At 53.0% G+C, this 23804-nt stretch overlaps 1 protein-coding gene across 1 annotated transcript in view; it reads left to right on the forward strand.

The window, feature by feature from the left end:
• The window catches only part of LOC137345665 (proteasome subunit beta type-9-like), a 168524-nt gene extending 145161 nt beyond the window's left edge, over window positions 1–23363 (forward strand). Inside the window, exon 6 of the mRNA XM_068008926.1 lies at window positions 23178–23363. Coding sequence (XP_067865027.1) covers window positions 23178–23305 — 128 coding nt within the window. The 3' untranslated portion in view covers window positions 23306–23363. The remainder of the gene's footprint in view (window positions 1–23177) is intronic.
• Window positions 23364–23804: the final 441 nt, after the last annotated feature.

Consider the following 23804-nt stretch of genomic DNA (forward strand, 5'->3'; position numbering starts at 1 on the left):
GTGATGTGATGCTGTGTGTTTGACTGGGAGGCAATGCCCAATGCTGGTGGTGATGAGATACTGTGTGTTTATTGGAGGGCTCTGCCCAATGCCAGTGGTGATGTGATACTGTGTGTTTATTGGCGGGCACTGCCCAATGCTGGTGAAGATGTGATGCTGTGTGTTTGAGCAGAGGGCACTGCCCAATGCTGGTGGTGATGTGATGCTGTGTGTTTATTGGAGGGCACTGCCCAATTCCTGTGATGATGTGATACTGTGTGTTTATTGGAGGGCACTGCCCAATGCTGGTGATGATGTGATGCTGTGTGTTTGAGCAGAGGGCACTGCCCAATGACGGTGGTGCTGTGATGCTGTGTGTTTATTGGAGGGCACTGCCCAATGCCGGTGGTGAACTAATGGTGTGTGTTTGCATGGGGGGCACTGCCCAATGCCGGTGGTGATGTGATGCTCTGTGTTTATTGGAGGGCACTGCCCAATGCCGGTGGTGATGTGATACTGTGTGTTTGAATGGGGGGCACTGCCCAATGCTGGTGGTGATGTGATGCTGTGTGTTTATTGGAGGGCACTGCCCAATGCTGGAGGTGATGTGATGCTGTGTGTTTGATTGGGGGGCACTGCCCAATGCTGGTGGTGATGTGATACTGTGTGTTTGAATGGGGGGCACTGCCCAATTCTGGTGGTGATGTGATACTGTGTGTTTATTGGAGGACACTGCCCAATGCTGGTGGTGATGTGATGCTGTGTGTTTGAGTGGGGAGCACTGCCCAATGCTGGTGGTGATGTGATGCTGTGTGTTTATTGGAGGGCACTGCCCAATGCTGGTGGTGATGTGATGCTGTGTGTTTGTTGGAGGACACTGCCCAATGCTGGTGGTGATGTGATGCTGTGTGTTTGAGGGGGGGGGCACTGCCCAATGCTGGTGGTGATGTGATGCTGTGTGTTTGACTGGGGGGCAATGCCCAATGCTGGTGGTGATGTGATGCTGTGTGTTTGAGTGGGGGGCACTGCCCAATGCTGGTGGTGATGTGATGCTCTGTGTTTGACTGGGGGGCACTGCCCAATGCTGGTGTTGATGTGATACTGTGTGTTTATTGGAGGACACTGCCCAATGCTGGTGGTGATGTGATGCTGTGTGTTTGAGTGGGGGGCACTGCCCAATGCTGGTGGTGATGTGATGTGGTGTGTTTGACTGGGGGGCGCTGCCCAATGCTGGTGGTGATGTGATACTCTGTGTTTATTGGAGGGCACTGCACAATGCCAGTGGTGATGTGATACTGTGTTTTTATTGGAGGGCACTGCCCATTGCTGGTGATGATGTGATGCTGTGTGTTTGAGCAGAGGGCACTGCCCAATGCTGGTGGTGATGTGATGCTGTGTGTTTATTGGAGGACACTGCCCAATGCTGGTGGTGATGTGATGCTGTGTGTTTATTGGAGGGCACTGCCCAATGCCGGTGGTGATGTGAAACTGTGTGTGTATTGGAGGGCACTGCCCAATGCTAGTGATGATGTGATGCTGTGTGTTTGAGCAGAGGGCCCTGCCCAATGCTTGTGGTGATGTGATGCTGTGTGTTTGAGCAGAGGGCACTGCCCAATGCTGGTGGTGATGTGAGGTGGTGTGTTTGAGCAGAGGGCACTGCCCAATGCCGGTGGTGATGTGATGCTGTATGTTTGAGCAGAGGGCACTGCCCAATGCCGGTGGTGATGTGATGCTGTGTGTTAGAGCAGAGGGCACTGCCCAATGCCGGTGGTGATGTGATGCTGTGTGTTTGAGCAGAGGGCACTGCCCAATGCTGGTGGTGATGTGATGCTGTGTGTTTGAGCAGAGGGCAGTGCCCAATGCTGGTGGTGATGTGATGCTGTGTGTTTGAATGCGGGGCATTGCCCAATGCTGGTGGTGATGTGATGCTGTGTGTTTATTGGAGGGCACTGCCCAATGCTGGTGGTGATGTGATGCTGTGTGTTTGAGTGGGGGGGCACTGCCCAATGCTGGTGGTGATGTGATGCTGTGTGGTTGAGCAGAGGGCACTGCCCAATGCTGGTCGTGATGTGGTGCTGTGTGTTTATTGGGGGGCACTGCCCAATGCCGGTGGTGATGTGATACTGTGTGTTTATTGGAGGGCATTGCCCAATGCTGGTGATGATGTGATGCTGTGTGTTTGAGCAGAGGGCACTGCCCAATGCTGGTGGTGATGTGATGCTGTGTGTTTGAGCAGAGTGCACTGTTCAATGCTGATGGTGATGTGATGTGGTGTGTTAGAGCAGAGGGTACTGCCCAATGCCGGTGGTGATGTGATGCTGTGTGTTTGAGCAGAGGGCACTGCTCAATGCTGGTGGTGATGTGATGCTCTTTGTTTGAGCAGAGGGTACTGCCCAATGCCGGTGGTGATATGATGCAGTGTGTTTGAGCAGAGGGCACTGCCCAATACCGGTGGTGATGTGATGCTGTGTGTTTGAGCAGAGGGCACTGCCCAATGCTAGTGGTGATGTGGTGCTGTGTGTTTGAGCAGAGGGCACTGCCCAATGCCGGTGGTGATGTGATGCTGTGTGTTTGAGCAGAGGGCACTGCCCAATGCTGGTGGTGATGTGATGCTGTGTGTTTGAGCAGAGGGCACTGCCCAATGCTGGTGGTGATGTGATGCTGTGTGTTTATTGGAGGGCTCTGCCCAATGCTGGTGGTGATGTGATGCTGTGTGTTTGAATGGGGGGCACTGCCCAATGCTGTTGGTGATGTGATGCTGTGTGTTTGAATGGAGGGCACAACCCAATGCTGGTGGTGATGTGATGGTTTGTGTTTATTGGAGGGCACTGCCCAATGCTGGTGGTGATGTGATGTTGTGTGTTTGAGCAGAGGGCACTGCCCAATGCTGGTGGTGATGTGATGCTGTGTGTTTGAGCAGAGGGCACTGCCCAATGCCGGTGGTGATGTGATGCTGTGTGTTTGAGCAGAGGGCACTGCCCAATGCCGGTGGTGATGTGATGCTGTGTGTTTGAGCAGAGGGCACTGCCCAATGCCGGTGGTGATGTGATGCTGTGCGTTTGAGCAGAGGGCACTGCCCAATGCCGGTGATGATGTGATGCTGTGTGTTTGAGCAGAGGGCACTGCCCAATGCTGGTGGTGATGTGATGCTGTGTGTTTGAGCAGAGGGCACTGCCCAATGCTGGTGGTGATGTGATGCTGTGTGTTTATTGGAGGGCACTGCCCAATGCTGGTGGTGATGTGATGCTGTGTGTTTGAATGGGGGGCACTGCCCAATGCTGTTCGTGATGTGATGCTTTGTGTTTATTGGAGGGCACTGCCCAATGCTGGTGGTGATGTGATGTTGTGTGCTTGAATGGAGGCACTGCCCAATGCCGGTGGTGATGTGATGCTGTGTGTTTGAGCAGAGGGCACTGCCGAATGCTGGTGGTGATGTGATACTGTGTGTTTGAATGGGGGGCACTGCCCAATGCCGGTGGTGATGTGATGCTGTGTGTTTGTTGGAGGGCACTGCCCAATGCCGGTGGTGAACTAATGCTGTGTTTTTGCATGGGGGGCACTGCCCAATGCCGGTGGTGATGTTATGCTGTGTGTTTATTGGAGGGCACTGCCCAATGCCGGTGGTGATGTGATACTGTGTGTTTGAGTGGGGAGCACTGCCCAATGCTGGTGGTGATGTGATGCTGTGTGTTTGTTGGAGGGCACTGCCCAATGCCGGAGGTGATGTAATGCTGTGTGTTTGATTGGGGGGCGATGCCCAATGCTGGTGGTGTGTGATACTGTGTGTTTGAATGGGGGGCACTGCCCAATTCTGGTGGTGATGTGATACTGTGTGTTTATTGGAGGACACTGCCCAATGCTGGTGGTGATGTGATGCTGTGTGTTTGAGTGGGGAGCACTGCCCAATGCTGGTGGTGATGTGATGCTGTGTGTTTGTTGGAGGACACTGCCCAATGCTGGTGGTGATGTGATGCTGTGTGTTTGAGTGGGGGGCACTGCCCAATGCTGGTGGTGATGTGATGCTGTGTGTTTATTGGAGGGCACTGCCCAATGCTGGTGGTGATGTGATGCTGTGTGTTTGTGTGGGGGGCACTGCCCAATGCTGGTGGTGATGTGATGCTCTGTGTTTGACTGGGGGGCAATGCCCAATGCTGGTGGTGATGAGATACTGTGTGTTTATTGGAGGGCTCTGCCCAATGCCAGTGGTGATGTGATACTGTGTGTTTATTGGCGGGCACTGCCCAATGCTGGTGATGATGTGATGCTGTGTGTTTGAGCAGAGGGCACTGCCCAATGCTGGTGGTGATGTGATGCTGTGTGTTTATTGGAGGGCACTGCCCAATGCCTGTGATGATGTGATACTGTGTGTTTATTGGAGGGCACTGCCCAATGCTGGTGATGATGTGATACTGTGTGTTTATTGGAGGGCACTGCCCAATGCTGGTGATGATGTGATGCTGTGTGTTTGAGCAGAGGGCACTGCCCAATACTGGTGGTGATGTGATGCTCTTTGTTTGAGCAGAGGGTACTGCCCAATGCCGGTGGTGATATGATGCTGTGTGTTTGAGCAGAGGGCACTGCCCAATGCTGGTGGTGATGTGATGCTCTTTGTTTGAGCAGAGGGTACTGCCCAATGCCGGTGGTGATATGATGCTGTGTGTTTGAGCAGAGGGCACTGCCCAATGCCGGTGGTGATGTGATGCTGTGTGTTTGAGCAGAGGGCACTGCCCAATGCTATTGATGATGTGGTGCTGTGTGTTTGAGCAGAGGGCACTGCCCAATGCCGGTGGTGATGTGATGCTGTGTGTTTGAGCAGAGGGCGCTGCCCAATGCTGGTGGTGATGTGATGCTGTGTGTTTGAGCAGAGGGCACTGCTCAATGCTGGTGGTGATGTGATGCTGTGTGTTTATTGGAGGGCTCTGCCCAATGCTGGTGGTGATGTGATGCTGTGTGTTTGAATGGGGGGCACTGCCCAATGCTGTTGGTGATGTGATGCTGTGTGTTTGAATGGAGGGCACAACCCAATGCTGGTGGTGATGTGATGCTTTGTGTTTATTGGAGGGCACTGCCCAATGCTGGTGGTGATGTGATGTTGTGTGTTTGAGCAGAGGGCACTGCCCAATGCTGGTGGTGATGTGATGCTGTGTGTTTGAGCAGAGGGCACTGCCCAATGCCGGTGGTGATGTGATGCTGTGTGTTTGAGCAGAGGGCACTGCCCAATGCCGGTGGTGATGTGATGCTGTGTGTTTGAGCAGAGGGCACTGCCCAATGCCGGTGGTGATGTGATGCTGTGTGTTTGAGCAGAGGGCACTGCCCAATGCCGGTGATGATGTGATGCTGTGTGTTTGAGCAGAGGGCACTGCCCAATGCTGGTGGTGATGTGATGCTGTGTGTTTGAGCAGAGGGCACTGCCCAATGCTGGTGGTGATGTGATGCTGTGTGTTTATTGGAGGGCACTGCCCAATGCTGGTGGTGATGTGATGCTGTGTGTTTGAATGGGGGGCACTGCCCAATGCTGTTCGTGATGTGATGCTTTGTGTTTATTGGAGGGCACTGCCCAATGCTGGTGGTGATGTGATGTTGTGTGCTTGAATGGAGGCACTGCCCAATGCCGGTGGTGATGTGATGCTGTGTGTTTGAGCAGAGGGCACTGCCGAATGCTGGTGGTCATGTGATACTGTGTGTTTGAATGGGGGGCACTGCACAATGCCGGTGGTGATGTGATGCTGTGTGTTTATTGGAGGGCACTGCCCAATGCCGGTGGTGAACTAATGCTGTGTTTTTGCATGGGGGGCACTGCCCAATGCCGGTGGTGATGTGATGCTGTGTGTTTATTGGAGGGCACTGCCCAATGCCGGTGGTGATGTGATACTGTGTGTTTGAATGGGGGGCACTGCCCAATGCTGGTGGTGATGTGATGCTGTGTGTTTATTGGAGGGCACTGCCCGATGCCGGAGGTGATGTGATGCTGTGTGTTTGATTGGGGGGCGTTGCCCAATGCTGGTGGTGTGTGATACTGTGTGTTTGAATGGGGGGCACTGCCCAATTCTGGTGGTGATGTGATACTGTGTGTTTATTGGAGGACACTGCCCAATGCTGGTGGTGATGTGATGCTGTGTGTTTGAGTGGGGAGCACTGCCCAATGCTGGTGGTGATGTGATGCTGTGTGTTTATTGGAGGGCACTGCCCAATGCTGGTGGTGATGTGATGCTTTGTGTTTGTTGGAGGACACTGCCCAATGCTGGTGGTGATGTGATGCTGTGTGTTTGAGTGGGGGGCACTGCCCAATGCTGGTGTTGATGTGATGCTGTGTGTTTATTGGAGGGCACTGCCCAATGCTGGTGGTGATGTGATGCTGTGTGTTTGTGTGGGGGGCACTGCCCAATGCTGGTGGTGATGTGATGCTCTGTGTTTTACTGGGGGGCAATGCCTAATGCTGGTGGTGATGAGATACTGTGTGTTTATTGGAGGGCTCTGCCAATGCCAGTGGTGATGTGATACTGTGTGTTTATTGGCGGGCACTGCCCAATACTAGTGATGATGTGATGCTGTGTGTTTGAGCAGAGGGCACTGCCCAATGCTGGTGGTGATGTGATGCTGTGTGTTTATTGGAGGGCACTGCCCAATGCCTGTGATGATGTTATACTGTGTGTTTATTGGAGGGCACTGCCCAATGCTGGTGATGATGTGATACTGTGTGTTTATTGGAGGGCACTGCCCAATGCTGGTGATGATGTGATGCTGTGTGTTTGAGCAGAGGGCACTGCCCAATACTGGTGGTGATGTGATGCTGTGTGTTTATTGGAGGGCACTGCCCAATGCCTGTGATGATGTGATGCTGTGTGTTTATTGGAGGGCACTGCCCAATGCTGGTGATGATGTGATGCTGTGTGTTTGAGCAGAGGGCACTGCCCAATGCTGGTGGTGATGTGATGCTGTGTGTTTGAGCAGAGGGCACTGCCCAATGCTGGTGGTGATGTGATGTGGTGTGTTTGAGCAGAGGGCACTGCCCAATGCCAGTGGTGATGTGATGCTGTGTGTTTGAGCAGAGGGCACTGCCCAATGCTGGTGGTGATGTGATACAGTGTGTTTGAGCAGAGGGCACTGCCCAATGCCGGTGGTGATGTGATGCTGTGTGTTTGAGCAGAGGGCACTGCCCAATGCTGGTGGTGATGTGATGCTGTGTGTTTGAGCAGAGGGCACTGCCCAATGCTGGTGGTGATGTAATGCTGTGTGTTTATTGGAGGACACTGCCCAATGCTGGTGGTGATGTGATGCTGTCTGTTTGAATGGGGGCACTGCCCAATGCTGGTGGTGATGTGATGCTGTGTGTTTGAATGGGGGGCACTGCCCAATGCCGGTGGTGATGTGATGCTGTGTGTTTATTGGAGGGCACTGCCCAATGCCGGAGGTGATATGATGCTGTGTGTTTGAATGGGGGGCACTGCCCAATGCTGGTGGTGATGTGATACTGAGTGTATGAATGCGGGGCACTGCCCAATGCTGGTGGTAATGTGATGCTGTGTGTTTATTGGAGGGCACTGCCCAATGCTGGTGGTGATGTGATGCTGTGTGTTTGAGCAGAGGGCACTGCCCAATGCTGGTGGTGATGTGATGCTGTGTGTTTGAATGGGGGGCACTGCCCAATGCTGGTGGTGATGTGATACTGTGTGTTTATTGGAGGAAACTGCCCAATGCTGGTGGTGATGTGATGCTGTGTGTTTCTTGGAGGGCACTGCCCAATTCTGGTGGTGATGTGATGCTTTGTGTGTGAGTGAGGGGCACTGCCCAATGCTGGTGGTGATGTGATGCTGTGTGTTTGACTGGGGGGCACTGCCCAATGCTGGTGGGATTGTGATACTGTGTGTTTATTGGAGGGCACTGCCCAATGCGGGTGGTGATGTGATACTGTATGTTTATTGGAGGGCCCTGCCCAATGCTGGTGATGATGTAATGCTGTGTATATGAGCAGAGGGCACTGCCAATGCTCATGGTGATGTGATGCTGTGTGTTTGAGCAGAGGGCACTGCCCAATGCTGGTGGTGATGTGATGCTGTGTGTTTATTGGAGGGCACTGCCCAATGCCGGTGATGATGTGATGCTGTGTGTTTGAGCAGAGGGCACTGCCCAATGCCGGTGGTGATGTGATGTGGTGTGTTTGAGCAGAGGGCACTGCCCAATGCCGGTGGTGATGTGATGCTGTGTGTTTGAGCAGAGGGCACTGCCCAATGCTGGTGGTGATGTGATGCTGTGTGTTTGAGCGGAGGGCACTGCCCAATGCCGGTGGTGATATGATGCTGTGTGTTTGAGCAGAGGGCACTGCCCAATACTGGTGGTGATGTGATACTGTGTGTTTGAATGGGGGGCACTGCCCAATGCCGGTGGTGATGTGATGCTGTGTGTTTATTGGAGGGCACTGTCCAATGCCGGTGGTGAACTAATGCTGTGTGTTTGCATGGGGGGCACTGCCCAATGCCGGTGGTGATGTGATGCTGTGTGTTTATTGGAGGGCACTGCCCAATGCCGGAGGTGATGTGATGCTGTGTGTTTGATTGGGGGGCACTGCCCAATGCTAGTGGTGATGTGATACTGTGTGTTTGAATGGGGGGCACTGCCCAATTCTGGTGGTGATGTGATACTGTGTGTTTATTGGAGGACACTGCCCAATGCTGGTGGTGATGTGATGCTGTGTGGTTGAGTGGGGAGCACTGCCCAATGCTGGTGGTGATGTGATGCTGTGTGTTTATTGGAGGACACTGCCCAATGCTGGTGGTGATGTGATGCTGTGTGTTTGTTGGAGGACACTGCCCAATGCTGGTGGTGATGTGATGCTGTGTGTTTGAGCGGGGGGCACTGCCCAATGCTGGTGGTGATCTGATGCTGTGTTTTTATTGGAGGGCACTGCCCAATGCTGGTGGTGATGTGATGCTGTGTGTTTGAGTGGGGTGCACTGCCCAATGCTGGTGGTGATGTGATGCTGTGTGTTTGAGTGGGGGGCACTGCCCAATGCTGGTGGTGCTGTGATGCTGTGTGTTTGACTGGGGGGCAATGCCCAATGCTGGTGGTGATGAGATACTGTGTGTTTATTGGAGGGCTCTGCCCAATGCCAGTGGTGATGTGATACTGTGTGTTTATTGGCGGGCACTGCCCAATGCTGGTGATGATGTGATGCTGGTTGTTTGAGCAGAGGGCACTGCCCAATGCTGGTGGTGATGTGATGCTGTGTGTTTATTGGAGGGCACTGCCCAATGCCTGTGATGATGTGATACTGTGTGTTTATTGGAGGGCACTGCCCAATGCTGGTGATGTTGTGATGCTGTGTGTTTGAGCAGAGGGCACTGCCCAATGCTGGTGGTGATGTGATGCTGTGTGTTTGAGCAGAGGGCACTGCCCAATGCTGGTGGTGATGTGATGTGGTGTGTTTGAGCAGAGGGCACTGCCAAATGCTGGTGGTGATGTGATGCTGTGTGTTTATTGGAGGGCACTGCCCAATGCCGGAGGTGATGTGATGCTGTGTGTTTGATTGGGGGGCGTTGCCCAATGCTGGTGGTGTGTGATTCTGTGTGTTTGAATGGGGGGCACTGCCCAATTCTGGTGGTGATGTGATACTGTGTGTTTATTGGAGGACACTGCCCAATGCTGGTGGTGATGTGATGCTGTGTGTTTGAGTGGGGAGCACTGCCCAATGCTGGTGGTGATGTGATGCTGTGTGTTTATTGGAGGGCACTGCCCAATGCTGGTGGTGATGTGATGCTTTGTGTTTGTTGGAGGACACTGCCCAATGCTGGTGGTGATGTGATGCTGTGTGTTTGAGTGGGGGGCACTGCCCAATGCTGGTGGTGATGTGATGCTGTGTGTTTATTGGAGGGCACTGCCCAATGCTGGTGGTGATGTGATGCTGTGTGTTTGTGTGGGGGGCTCTGCCCAATGCTGGTGGTGATGTGATGCTCTGTGTTTGACTGGGGGGCAATGCCCAATGCTGGTGGTGATGAGATACTGTGTGTTTATTGGAGGGCTCTGCCCAATGCCAGTGGTGATGTGATACTGTGTGTTTATTGGCGGGCACTGCCCAATGCTGGTGATGATGTGATGCTGTGTGTTTGAGCAGAGGGCACTGCCCAATGCTGGTGGTGATGTGATGCTGTGTGTTTATTGGAGGGCACTGCCCAATGCCTGTGATGATGTGATACTGTGTGTTTATTGGAGGGCACTGCCCAATGCTGGTGATGATGTGATACTGTGTGTTTATTGGAGGGCACTGCCCAATGCTGGTGATGATGTGATGCTGTGTGTTTGAGCAGAGGGCACTGCCCAATACTGGTGGTGATGTGATGCTGTGTGTTTATTGGAGGGCACTGCCCAATGCCTGTGATGATGTGATGCTGTGTGTTTATTGGAGGGCACTGCCCAATGCTGGTGATGATGTGATGCTGTGTGTTTGAGCAGAGGGCACTGCCCAATGCTGGTGGTGATGTGATGCTGTGTGTTTGAGCAGAGGGCACTGCCCAATGCTGGTGGTGATGTGATGTGGTGTGTTTGAGCAGAGGGCACTGCCCAATGCCAGTGGTGATGTGATGCTGTGTGTTTGAGCAGAGGGCACTGCCCAATGCTGGTGGTGATGTGATACAGTGTGTTTGAGCAGAGGGCACTGCCCAATGCCGGTGGTGATGTGATGCTGTGTGTTTGAGCAGAGGGCACTGCCCAATGCTGGTGGTGATGTGATGCTGTGTGTTTATTGGAGGGCACTGCCCAATGCCGGAGGTGATATGATGCTGTGTGTTTGAATGGGGGGCACTGCCCAATGCTGGTGGTGATGTGATACTGAGTGTTTGAATGCGGGGCACTGCCCAATGCCGGTGGTGATGTGATGCTGTGTGTTTATTGGAGGGCAATGCCCAATGCTGGTGGTGATGTGATGCTGTGTGTTTGAATGGGGGGCACTGCCCAATGCTGGTGGTGATGTGATTCTGTGTGTTTATTGGAGGAAACTGCCCAATGCTGGTGGTGATGTGATGCTGTGTGTTTCTTGGAGGGCACTGCCCAATTCTGGTGGTGATGTGATGCTTTGTGTGTGAGTGAGGGGCACTGCCCAATGCTGGTGGTGATGTGATGCTGTGTGTTTGACTGGGGGGCACTGCCCAATGCTGGTGGGATTGTGATACTGTGTGTTTATTGGAGGGCACTGCCTAATGCGGGTGGTGATGTGATACTGTATGTTTATTGGAGGGCCCTGCCCAATGCCGGTGGTGATGTAATGCTGTGTATATGAGCAGAGGGCACTGCCAATGCTCATGGTGATGTGATGCTGTTTGTTTGAGCAGAGGGCACTGCCCAATGCTGGTGGTGATGTGATGCTGTGTGTTTATTGGAGGGCACTGCCCAATGCCGGTGATGATGTGATGCTGTGTGTTTGAGCAGAGGGCACTGCCCAATGCCGGTGGTGATGTGATGTGGTGTGTTTGAGCAGAGGGCACTGCCCAATGCCGGTGGTGATGTGATGCTGTGTGTTTGAGCAGAGGGCACTGCCCAATGCTGGTGGTGATGTGATGCTGTGTGTTTGAGCGGAGGGCACTGCCCAATGCCGGTGGTGATATGATGCTGTGTGTTTGAGCAGAGGGCACTGCCCAATACTGGTGGTGATGTGATACTGTGTGTTTGAATGGGGGGCACTGCCCAATGCCGGTGGTGATGTGATGCTGTGTGTTTATTGGAGGGCACTGCCCAATGCCGGTGGTGAACTAATGCTGTGTGTTTGCATGGGGGGCACTGCCCAATGCCGGTGGTGATGTGATGCTGTGTGTTTATTGGAGGGCACTGCCCAATGCCGGAGGTGATGTGATGCTGTGTGTTTGATTGGGGGGCACTGCCCAATGCTAGTGGTGATGTGATACTGTGTGTTTGAATGGGGGGCACTGCCCAATTCTGGTGGTGATGTGATACTGTGTGTTTATTGGAGGACACTGCCCAATGCTGGTGGTGATGTGATGCTGTGTGGTTGAGTGGGGAGCACTGCCCAATGCTGGTGGTGATGTGATGCTGTGTGTTTATTGGAGGACACTGCCCAATGCTGGTGGTGATGTGATGCTGTGTGTTTGTTGGAGGACACTGCCCAATGCTGGTGGTGATGTGATGCTGTGTGTTTGAGTGGGGGGCACTGCCCAATGCTGGTGGTGATGTGATGCTGTGTGTTTATTGGAGGGCACTGCCCAATGCTGGTGGTGATGTGATGCTGTGTGTTTGAGTGGGGTGCACTGCCCAATGCTGGTGGTGATGTGATGCTGTGTGTTTGAGTGGGGGGCACTGCCCAATGCTGGTGGTGCTGTGATGCTGTGTGTTTGACTGGGGGGCAATGCCCAATGCTGGTGGTGATGAGATACTGTGTGTTTATTGGAGGGCTCTGCCCAATGCCAGTGGTGATGTGATACTGTGTGTTTATTGGCGGGCACTGCCCAATGCTGGTGATGTTGTGATGCTGTGTGTTTGAGCAGAGGGCACTGCCCAATGCTGGTGGTGATGTGATGCTGTGTGTTTGAGCAGAGGGCACTGCCCAATGCTGGTGGTGATGTGATGTGGTGTGTTTGAGCAGAGGGCACTGCCCAATGCTGGTGGTGATGTGATGCTGTGTGTTTATTGGAGGGCACTGCCCAATGCTGGTGATGATGTGATACTGTGTGTTTATTGGAGGGCACTGCCCAATGCTGGTGATGATGTGATGCTGTGTGTTTGAGCAGAGGGCACTGCCCAATGACGGTGGTGCTGTGATGCTGTGTGTTTATTGGAGGGCACTGCCCAATGCCGGTGGTGATGTGATACTGTGTGTTTGAATGGGGGGCACTGCCCAATGCTGGTGGTGATGTGATGCTGTGTGTTTATTGGAGGGCACTGCCCAATGCTGGAGGTGATGTGATGCTGTGTGTTTGATTGGGGGGCACTGCCCAATGCTGGTGGTGATGTGATACTGTGTGTTTGAATGGGGGGCACTGCCCAATTCTGGTGGTGATGTGATACTGTGTGTTTATTGGAGGACACTGCCCAATGCTGGTGGTGATGTGATGCTGTGTGTTTGAGTGGGGAGCACTGCCCAATGCTGGTGGTGATGTGATGCTGTGTGTTTATTGGAGGGCACTGCCCAATGCTGGTGGTGATGTGATGCTGTGTGTTTGTTGGAGGACACTGCCCAATGCTGGTGGTGATGTGATGCTGTGTGTTTGAGCAGAGGGCACTGCCCAATGCTCATGGTGATGTGATGCTGTGTGTTTGAGCAGAGGGCACTGCCCAATGCTGGTGGTGATGTGATGCTGTGTGTTTATTGGAGGGCACTGCCCAATGCCGGTGATGATGTGATGCTGTGTGTTTGAGCAGAGGGCACTGCCCAATGCCGGTGGTGATGTGATGTTGTGTGTTTGAGCAGAGGGCACTGCCCAATGCCGGTGGTGATGTGATGCTGTGTGTTTGAGCAGAGGGCACTGCCCAATGCTGGTGGTGATGTGATGCTGTGTGTTTGAGTGGGGGGCACTGCCCAATGCCTGTGGTGATGTGATGCTGTGTGTTTGACTGGGGGGCCATGCCCAATGCTGGTGGTGATGAGATACTGTGTGTTTATTGGAGGGTTCTGCACAATGCCAGTGGTGATGTGATACTGTGTGTTTATTGGCGGGCACTGCCCAATGCTGGTGATGATGTGATGCTGTGTGTTTGAGCAGAGGGCACTGCCCAATGCTGGTGGTGATGTGATGCTGTGTGTTTATTGGAGGGCACTGCCCAATGCCTGTGATGATGTAATACTGTGTGTTTATTGGAGGGCACTGCCCAATGCTGGTGATGTTGTGATGCTGTGTGTTTGAGCAGAGGGCACTGCCCAATGCTGGTGGTGATGTGATGCTGTGTGTTTGAGCAGAGGGTACTGCCCAATGCTGGTGGTGATGTGATGTGGTGTGTTTGAGCAGAGGGCACTGCCCAATGCCAGTGGTGATGTGATGCTGTGTGTTTGAGCAGAGGGCACTGCCCAATGCTGGTGGTGATGTGATGCTGTGTGTTTGAGCAGAGGGCACTGCCCAGTGCCGGTGGTGATGTGATGCTGTGTGTTTGAGCAGAGGGCACTGCCCAATGCTGGTGGTGATGTGATGCTGTGTGTTTGAGCAGAGGGCACTGCCCAATGCTGGTGGTGATGTGATGCTGTGTGTTTATTGGAGGGCACTGCCCAATGCTGGTGGTGATGTGATGCTGTCTGTTTGAATGGGGGCACTGACCAATGCTGGTGGTGATGTGATGCTGTGTGTTTGAATGGGGGGCACTGCCCAATGCCGGTGGTGATGTGATGCTGTGTGTTTATTGGAGGGCACTGCCCAATGCCGGAGGTGATATGATGCTGTGTGTTTGAATGGGGGGCACTGCCCAATGCTGGTGGTGATGTGATACTGAGTGTTTGAATGCGGGGCACTGCCCAATGCTGGTGGTGATGTGATGCTGTGTGTTTATTGGAGGGCACTGCCCAATGCTGGTGGTGATGTGATGCTGTGTGTTTGAGCAGAGGGCACTGCCCAATGCTGGTGGTGATGTGATGCTGTGTGTTTGAATGGGGGGCACTGTCCAATGCTGGTGGTGATGTGATGCTGTGTGTTTATTGGAGGGCACTGCCCAATGCTCATGGTGATGTGATGCTGTGTGTTTGAGCAGAGGGCACTGCCCAATGCTGGTGGTGATGTGATGCTGTGTGTTTATTGGAGTGCACTGCCCAATGCCGGTGATGAAGTGATGCTGTGTGTTTGAGCAGAGGGCACTGCCCAATGCCGGTGGTGATGTGATGTGGTGTGTTTGAGCAGAGGGCACTGCCCAATGCCGGTGGTGATGTGATGCTGTGTGTTTGAGCAGAGGGCACTGCCCAATGCTGGTGGTGATGTGATGCTGTGTGTTTGAGCAGAGGGCACTGCCCAATGCCGGTGGTGATATGATGCTGTGTGTTTGAGCAGAGCGCACTGCCCAATGCTGGTGGTGATGTGATACTATGTGTTTGAATGGGGGGCACTGCCCAATGCCGGTGGTGATGTGATGCTGTGTGTTTATTGGAGGGCACTGCCCAATGCCGGTGGTGAACTAATGCTGTGTGTTTGCATGGGGGGCACTGCCCAATGCCGGTGGTGATGTGATGCTGTGTGTTTATTGGAGGGCACTGCCCAATGCCGGAGGTGATGTGATGCTGTGTGTTTGATTGGGGGGCACGGCCCAATGCTGGTGGTGATGTGATACTGTGTGTTTGAATGGGGGGCACTGCCCAATTCTGGTGGTGATGTGATACTGTGTGTTTATTGGAGGACACTGCCCAATGCTGGTGGTGATGTGATGCTGTGTGGTTGAGTGGGGAGCACTGCCCAATGCTGGTGGTGATGTGATGCTGTGTGTTTATTGGAGGACACTGCCCAATGCTGGTGGTGATGTGATGCTGTGTGTTTGTTGGAGGACACTGCCCAATCCTGGTGGTGATGTGATGCTGTGTGTTTGAGTGGGGGGCACTGCCCAATGCTGGTGGTGATGTGATGCTGTGTGTTTATTGGAGGGCACTGCCCAATGCTGGTGGTGATGTGATGCTGTGTGTTTGAGTGGGGTGCACTGCCCAATGCTGGTGGTGATGTGATGCTGTGTGTTTGAGTGGGGGGCACTGCCCAATGCTGGTGGTGATGTGATGCTGTGTGTTTTACTGGGGAACAATGCCCAATGCTGGTGGTGATGAGATACTGTGTGTTTATTGGAGGGCTCTGCCTAATACCAGTGGTGATGTGATACTGTGTGTTTATTGGCGGGCACTGCCCAATGCTGGTGATGATGTGATGCTGTGTGTTTGAGCAGAGGGCACTGCCCAATGCTGGTGGTGATGTGATGCTGTGTGTTTATTGGAGGGCACTGCCCAATGCCTGTGATGATCTGATACTGTGTGTTTATTGGAGGGCACTGCCCAATGCTGGTGATGTTGTGATGCTGTGTGTTTGAGCAGAGGGCACTGCCCAATGCTGGTGGTGATGTGATGCTGTGTGTTTGAGCAGAGGGCACTGCCCAATGCTGGTGGTGATGTGATGTGGTGTGTTTGAGCAGAGGGCACTGCCCAATGCCAGTGGTGATGTGATGCTGTGTGTTTGAGCAGAGGGCACTGCCCAATGCTGGTGGTGATGTGATGCTTTGTGTTTGAGCAGAGGGCACTGCCCAATGCCGGTGGTGATGTGATGCTGTGTGTTTGAGCAGAGGGCACTGCCCAATGCTGGTGGTGATGTGATGCTGTGTGTTTGAGCAGAGGGCACTGCCCAATGCTGGTGGTGATGTGATGCTGTGTGTTTATTGGAGGGCACTGCCCAATGCTGGTGGTGATGTGATGCTGTCTGTTTGAATGGGGGCACTGACCAATGCTGGTGGTGATGTGATGCTGTGTGTTTGAATGGGGGGCACTGCCCAATGCCGGTGGTGATGTGATGCTGTGTGTTTATTGGAGGGCACTGCCCAATGCCGGAGGTGATATGATGCTGTGTGTTTGAATGGGGGGCACTGCCCAATGCTGGTGGTGATGTGATACTGAGTGTTTGAATGCGGGGGCACTGTCCAATGCTGGTGGTGATGTGATGCTGTGTGTTTATTGGAGGGCACTGCCCAATGCTGGTGGTGATGTGATGCTGTGTGTTTGAATGGGGTGCACTGCCCAATGCTGGTGGTGATGTGATGCTGTGTGTTTGAGTGGGGGGCACTGCCCAATGCTGGTGGTGATGTGATGCTGTGTATTTGAGTGGAGTGCACTGCCCAATGCTGGTGGTGATGTGATGCTGTGTGTTTGAGTGGGGGGCACTGCCCAATGCTGGTGGTGATGTGATGCTGTGTGTTTGACTGGGGGGCAATGCCCAATGCTGGTGGTGATGAGATACTGTGTGTTTATTGGAGGGATCTGCCCAATGCCAGTGGTGATGTGATACTGTGTGTTTATTGGCGGGCACTGCCCAATGCTGGTGATGATGTGATGCTGTGTGTTTGAGCAGAGGGCACTGCCCAATGCTGGTGGTGATGTGATGCTGTGTGTTTATTGGAGGGCACTGCCCAATGCCTGTGATGATGTGATACTGTGTGTTTATTGGAGGGCACTGCCCAATGCTGGTGATGTTGTGATGCTGTGTGTTTGAGCAGAGGGCACTGCCCAATGCTGGTGGTGATGTGATGCTGTGTGTTTGAGCAGAGGGCACTGCCTAATGCTGGTGGTGATGTGATGTGGTGTGTTTGAGCAGAGGGCACTGCCCAATGCCAGTGGTGATGTGATGCTGTGTGTTTGAGCAGAGGGCACTGCCCAATGCTGGTGGTGATGTGATGCTGTGTGTTTGAGCAGAGGGCACTGCCCAATGCCAGTGGTGATGTGATGCTGTGTGTTTGAGCAGAGGGCACTGCCCAATGCTGGTGGTGATGTGATGCTGTGTGTTTGAGCAGAGGGCACTGCCCAATGCTGGTGGTGATGTGATGCTGTGTGTTTATTGGAGGGCACTGCCCAATGCTGGTGGTGATGTGATGCTGTCTGTTTGAATGGGGGCACTGACCAATGCTGGTGGTAATGTGATGCTGTGTGTTTGAATGGGGGGCACTGCCCAATGCCGGTGGTGATGTGATGCTGTGTGTTTATTGGAGGGCACTGCCCAATGCCGGAGGTGATATGATGCTGTGTGTTTGAATGGGGGGCACTGCCCAATGCTGGTGGTGATGTGATACTGAGTGTTTGAATGCGGGGCACTGCCCAATGCTGGTGGTGATGTGATGCTGTGTGTTTGAGCAGAGGGCACTGTCCAATGCTGGTGGTGATGTGATGCTGTGTGTTTGAATGGGGGGCACTGTCCAATGCTGGTGGTGATGTGATGCTGTGTGTTTATTGGAGGGCACTGCCCAATGCTGGTGGTGATGTGATGCTGTGTGTTTATTGGACAACACTGCCCAATTCTGGTGGTGATGTGATGCTTTGTGTGTGAGTGAGTGGCACTGCCCAATGCTAGTGGTGATGTGATGCTGTGTGTTTGACTGGGGGGCACTGCCCAATGCTGGTGGTGATGTGATACTGTGTGTTTATTGGAGGGCACTGCCCAATGCGGGTGGTGATGTGATACTGTATGTTTATTGGAGGGCACTGCCCAGTGCTGGTGATGATGTAATGCTGTGTGTATGAGCAGAGGGCACTGCCCAATGCTGGTGGTGATGTGATGCTGTGTGTTTATTGGAGGGCACTGCCGAATGCCGGTGATGATGTGATGCAGTGTGTTTGAGCAGTGGGCACTGCCCAATGCCGGTGGTGATGTGATGTGGTGTGTTTGAGCAGAGGGCACTGCCCAATGCCGGTGGTGATGTGATGCTGTGTGTTTGAGCAGAGGGCACTGCCCGATGCCGGTGGTGATGTGATGCTGTGTGTTTGAGCAGAGGGCACTGCCCAATGCTGGTGGTGATGTGATGCTGTGTGTTTGAGCTGAGGGCACTGCCCGATGCCAGTGGTGATGTGATGCTGTGTGTTTGAGCAGAGGGCACTGCCCTATGCTGGTGGTGATGTAATGCTGTGTGTTTGAGCAGAGGGCACTGCCCAATGCTGGTGGTAATGTGATGCTGTATGTTTATTGGAGGGCACTGCCCAATGCTGGTGGTGATGTGATGCTGTGTGTTTGAATGGGGTCACTGCCCAATGCTGGTGGTAATGTGATGCTTTGTGTTTATTGGAGGGCACTGCCCAGTGCTGGTGGTGATGTGATGTTGTGTGCTTGAATGGAGGGCACTGCCCAATGCCGGTGACGATGTGATGCTGTGTGTTTGAGCAGAGGGCACTGCCCAATGCAGGTGGTGATGTCATGCTGTGTGTTTGAGCAGAGGGCACTGGCCAATGCCGGTGGTGATGTGATGCTGTGTGTTTGAGCAGAGGGCACTGCCCAATGCCGGTGGTGATGTGATGCTGTGTGTTTGAGCATAGGGCACTGCCCAATGCTGGTGGTGATGTGATGCTGTGTGTTTGAGCAGAGGGCACTGCCCAATGCCGGTGGTGATGTGATGCTGTGTGTTTGAGCAGAGGGCACTGCCCAATGCTGGTGGTGATGTGATGCTGTGTGTTTGAGCAGAGGGCACTGCCCGATGCTTTTGGTGATGTGATGCTGTGTGTTTGAATGGGGTCACTGCCCAATGCTGGTGGTAATGTGATGCTTTGTGTTTATTGGAGGGCACTGCCCAATGCTGGTGGTGATGTGATGCTGTGTGTTTGAATGGGGGGCACTGCCCAATGCTGGTGGTGATGTGATGCTGTGTGTTTGAATGTGGGCACTGCCCAATGCTGGTGGTGATGTGATGCTGTGTGTTTGAGCAGAGGGCACTGCCCAATGCTGGTGGTAATGTGATGCTGTATGTTTATTGGAGGGCACTGCCCAATGCTGGTGGTGATTTGATGCTGTGTGTTTGAATGGGGGGCACTGCCCAATGCAGGTGGTGATGTGATGCTGTGTGTTTTAATGGGGGGCACTGTCCAATGCTTTTGGTGATGTGTTGCTGTGTGTTTATTGGAGGGCACTGCCCAATGCTGGTGGTGATGTGATGCTGTGTGTTTGAGCAGAGGGCACTGCCCAATGCTGGTGGTAATGTGATGCTGTGTGTTTGAATGGGGGCACTTCCCAATGCTCGTGGTAATGTAATGCTTTGTGTTTATTGGAGGGCACTGTCCAATGCTGGTGGTGATGTGATGTTGTGTGCTTGAATGGAGGGCACTGCCCAATGCCGGTGGTGATGTGATGCTGTGTGTTTGAGCAGAGGGCACTGCCCAATGCCGGTGGTGATGTGATGCTGTGTGTTTGAGCATAGGGCACTGCCCAATGCTGGTGGTGATGTGATGCTGTGTGTTTGAGCAGAGGGCACTGCCCAATGCCGGTGGTGATGTGATGCTGTGTGTTTGAGCAGAGGGCACTGCCCAATGCTGGTGGTGATGTGATGCTTTGTGTTTGAGCAGAGGGCACTGCCCAAGGCTTTTGATGATGTGTTGCTGTGTGTTTATTGGAGGGCACTGCCCAATGCTGGTGGTGATGTGATGCTGTGTGTTTGAATGGGGGGCACTGCCCAATGCTGGTGGTGATGTGATGCTTTGTGTTTATTGGAGGGCACTGCCCAATGCTGGTGGTGATGTGATGTTGTGTGCTTGAATGGAGGGCACTGCCCAATGCCGGTGGTGATGTGATGCTGTGTGTTTGAGCAGAGGGCACTGCCCAATGCTGGTGGTGATGTGATACTGTGTGTTTGAATGGGGGGCACTGCCCAATGCCGGTGGTGATGTGATGCTGTGTGTTTATTGGAGGGCACTGCCCAATGCCGGTGGTGATGTGATGCTGTGTGTTTGCATGGGGGGCACTGCCCAATGCCGGTGGTGATGTGATGCTGTGTGTTTATTGGAGGGCACTGCCCGATGCCAGTGGTGATGTGATAGTGTGTGTTTGAAAGGGGGGCACTGCCCACTGCTGGTGTTGATGTGATGCTGCGTGTTTATTGGAGGGCACTGCCCAATGCTGGTGGTGATGTGATGCTGTGTGTTTGAGTGGGGGGCACTGCCCAATGCTGGTGGTGATGTGATGCTGTGTGTTTGAATGGGGGGCACTGCCCAATGCTGGTGGTGATATCATGCTGTGTGTTTGACTGGGGGGCGCTGCCCAATGCTGGTGGTGATGTGATACTGTGCGTTTATTGGAGGGCACTGCCCAATGCCAGTGGTGATGTGATATTGTGTGTATATTGGAGTGCACTGCCCAATGCTGGTGATGATGTCATGCTGTGTGTTTGAGCAGAGGGCACTGCCCAATGCTTGTGGTGATGTGATGCTGTGTGTTTGAGCAGAGGGCACTGTCCAATGCTGGTGGTGATGTGATGCTGTGTGTTTATTGGAGGGCACTGCCCAATGCCGGTGGTGATGCGATACTGTGTGTTTATTGGAGGGCACTGCCCAATGCCGGTGATGATGTGATGCTGTGTGTTTGAGCAGAGGGCACTGCCCAATGCTGGTGGTGATGTGATGCTGTGTGTTTGAGCAGAGAGCACTGCCCAATGCTGGTGGTGATGTGATGCTGTGTGTTTGAATGGGGGGCACTGCCCAATACTGGTGGTGATGTGATGCTGTGTGTTTATTGGAGGGCACTGCCCAATGCTGGTGGTGATGTGATGCTGTGTGTTTGAGCAGAGGGTACTGCCCAATGCCGGTGGTGATGTGATGCTGTGTCTTTATTGGAGGACACTGTCCAATGCTGTTGGTGATGTGATGCTGTGTGTTTTCGGAGGACACTGCACAATGCTGGTGGTGATGTGATGCTGTGTGTTTATTGGAGGACACTGCCCAATGCTGGTGGTGATGTGATGCTGTGTGTTTATTGGAGGGCACTGCCCAATGCTGGTGGTGATGTGATGCTGTGTGTTTGAGCAGAGGGTACTGCCCAATGCCGGTGGTGATGTGATGCTGTGTGTTTGAATGGGGGGCACTGCCCAATACTGGTGGTGATGTGATGCTGTGTGTTTATTGGAGGCAACTGCCCAATGCTGGTGATGATGTGATGCTGTGTGTTTATTGGAGGGCACTGCCCAATGCTGGTGGTGATGTGATGCTGTGTGTTTATTGGAGGGCACTGCCCAATGCTGGTGGTGATGTGATGTTGTGTGCTTGAATGGAGGGCACTGCCCAATGCTGGTGGTGATGTGATGCTGTGTGTTTATTGGAGGACACTGCCCAATGCTGGTGGTGATGTGATACTGTGTCTTTATTGGAGGACACTGTCCAATGCTGTTGGTGATGTGATGCTGTGTGTTTTCGGAGGACACTGCACAATGCTGGTGGTGATGTGATGCTGTGTGTTTATTGGAGGACACTGCCCAATGCTGGTGGTGATGTGATGCTGTGTGTTTATTGGAGGACACTGCCCAATGCTGGTGGTGATGTGATGCTGTGTGTTTATTGGAGGTCACTGCCCAATTCTGTTGGTGATGTGATACTGTGTGTTTATTGGAGGACACTGCCCAATGCTGGTGGTGATGTGATGCTGTGTGTTTATTGGAGGACACTGCCCAATGCTGGTGGTGATGTGATGATGTGTGTTTATCGGAGGACACTGCCCAATGCTGGTGGTGATGTGATGCTTTGTGTTTGAGTGGAGGGCACTGCCCAATGCTGGTGGTGATGTGATGCTGTGTGTTTGAGTGCAGGGCACTGCCCAATGCTGGTGGTGTTGTGATGCTGTGTGTTTATTGGCGGGCACTGCCCAATGCTGGTGGTGATGTGATGCTGTGTGTTTATTGGAGGGCACTGCCCAATGCTGGTGGTGATGTGATACTGTGTGTTTATTGGAGGACACTGCCCAATGTTGGTGGTGATGTGATGCTGTGTGTTTATCGGAGGGCACTGCCCAATGCTGGGGGTGATGTGATGCTGTGTGTTTATTGGAGGACACTGCCCAATGCTGGTGGTGATGTGATGCTGTATGTTTGAGTGGAGGGCACTGCCCAATGCTGGTGGTGTTGTGATGCTGTGTGTTTATTGGCGGGCACTGCCCAATGCTGGTGATGATGTGATACTGTGTGTTTGAGTGGAGGGCACTGCCCAGTGCTGGTGGTGATGTGATGCTGTGTGTTTGAGTGGAGGGCACTGCCCAATGCTGGTGGTGATGTGATGCTGTGTGTTTGAGTGGAGGGCATTGCCCAATGCTGGTGGTGATGTGATGCTGTGTGTTTGAATGGGGGGCACTGCCCAATGCTGGTGGTGTTGTGATGCTGTGTGTTTATTGGAGGGCACTGCCCAATGCTGGTGGTGATGTGATGCTGTGTGTTTGAATGGGGGGCACCGCCCAATGCTGGTGGTGATGTGATGCTGTGTGTTTATTGGAGGGCACTGCCCAATGCCGGTGGTGATGTGATGCTGTGTGTTTGAGCAGAGGGCACTGCCCAATGCCGGTGGTGATGTAATACTGTGTGTTTGAGCAGAGGGCACTGCCCAATGCTGGTGGTGATGTGATGCTGTGTGTTTGAGTGCAGGGCACTTCCCAATGCCGGTGGTGATGTGATGCTGTGTGTTTATTGGAGGGCACTGCCCAATGCCGGTGGTGATGTGATGCTGTGTGTTTGAGCAGAGGGCACTGCCCAATGCTGGTGTTGATGAGGACAGTAATGTTACTGATCATTTTCTCTCTATATTCCAGCTATAACCCTGGCCATCGGGAGAGATGGCTCCAGTGGAGGTGTTATCTATCTTGCAACAATTACAGAGAAAGGAACTGAGCACAAAGTCATTCTGGGCAATGAGTTGCCTCAATTCCACGATGAATGAAGCTGTGTTTTCTGAATGGATCACCTTATTTCTGAATAAATTGATCTAATTCTCTCAATCCAATTAGACTCAGTGTCCTTGTTCAGTGTGTAAATTCCCCAGTGCTCTGGGCCAATGGGAAATGATGTATGTTTGAGTGGACACACTTGTTGGAGCACTTGCTGCAAACTGGTTCTTCGCTGAAAACAAAAGCATTCACTGCAATTCCTGGTGGAAAACTAAGTTAAAATTGGGAACCTCTTCACTGTCCAATTATTGCCTGCATCACGATTTGTTTTCCTCTCACCTCTGAATCATCATTTTGTGGGTTCAAGATGAGGATTGCAATTGGTGTTCGGCCTTTCACCCCTGATTTCGGGAGAGCAAAGCTGCCCAGGTCCCCATTATCTGCTGACTTGCATTGTATCCTGATTTCGCTCCTGCTGGACAAGGGTGCAGTTCGAGATTGTGTGGGAACAAAATCAGTCTGTGATGCTTCTGTGGTTGCATAGCTTGCCAA

This window comes from Heterodontus francisci, chromosome 29, assembly GCF_036365525.1.
Source record: "Heterodontus francisci isolate sHetFra1 chromosome 29, sHetFra1.hap1, whole genome shotgun sequence".
Classification (NCBI taxonomy): Eukaryota; Metazoa; Chordata; class Chondrichthyes; order Heterodontiformes; family Heterodontidae; genus Heterodontus; species Heterodontus francisci.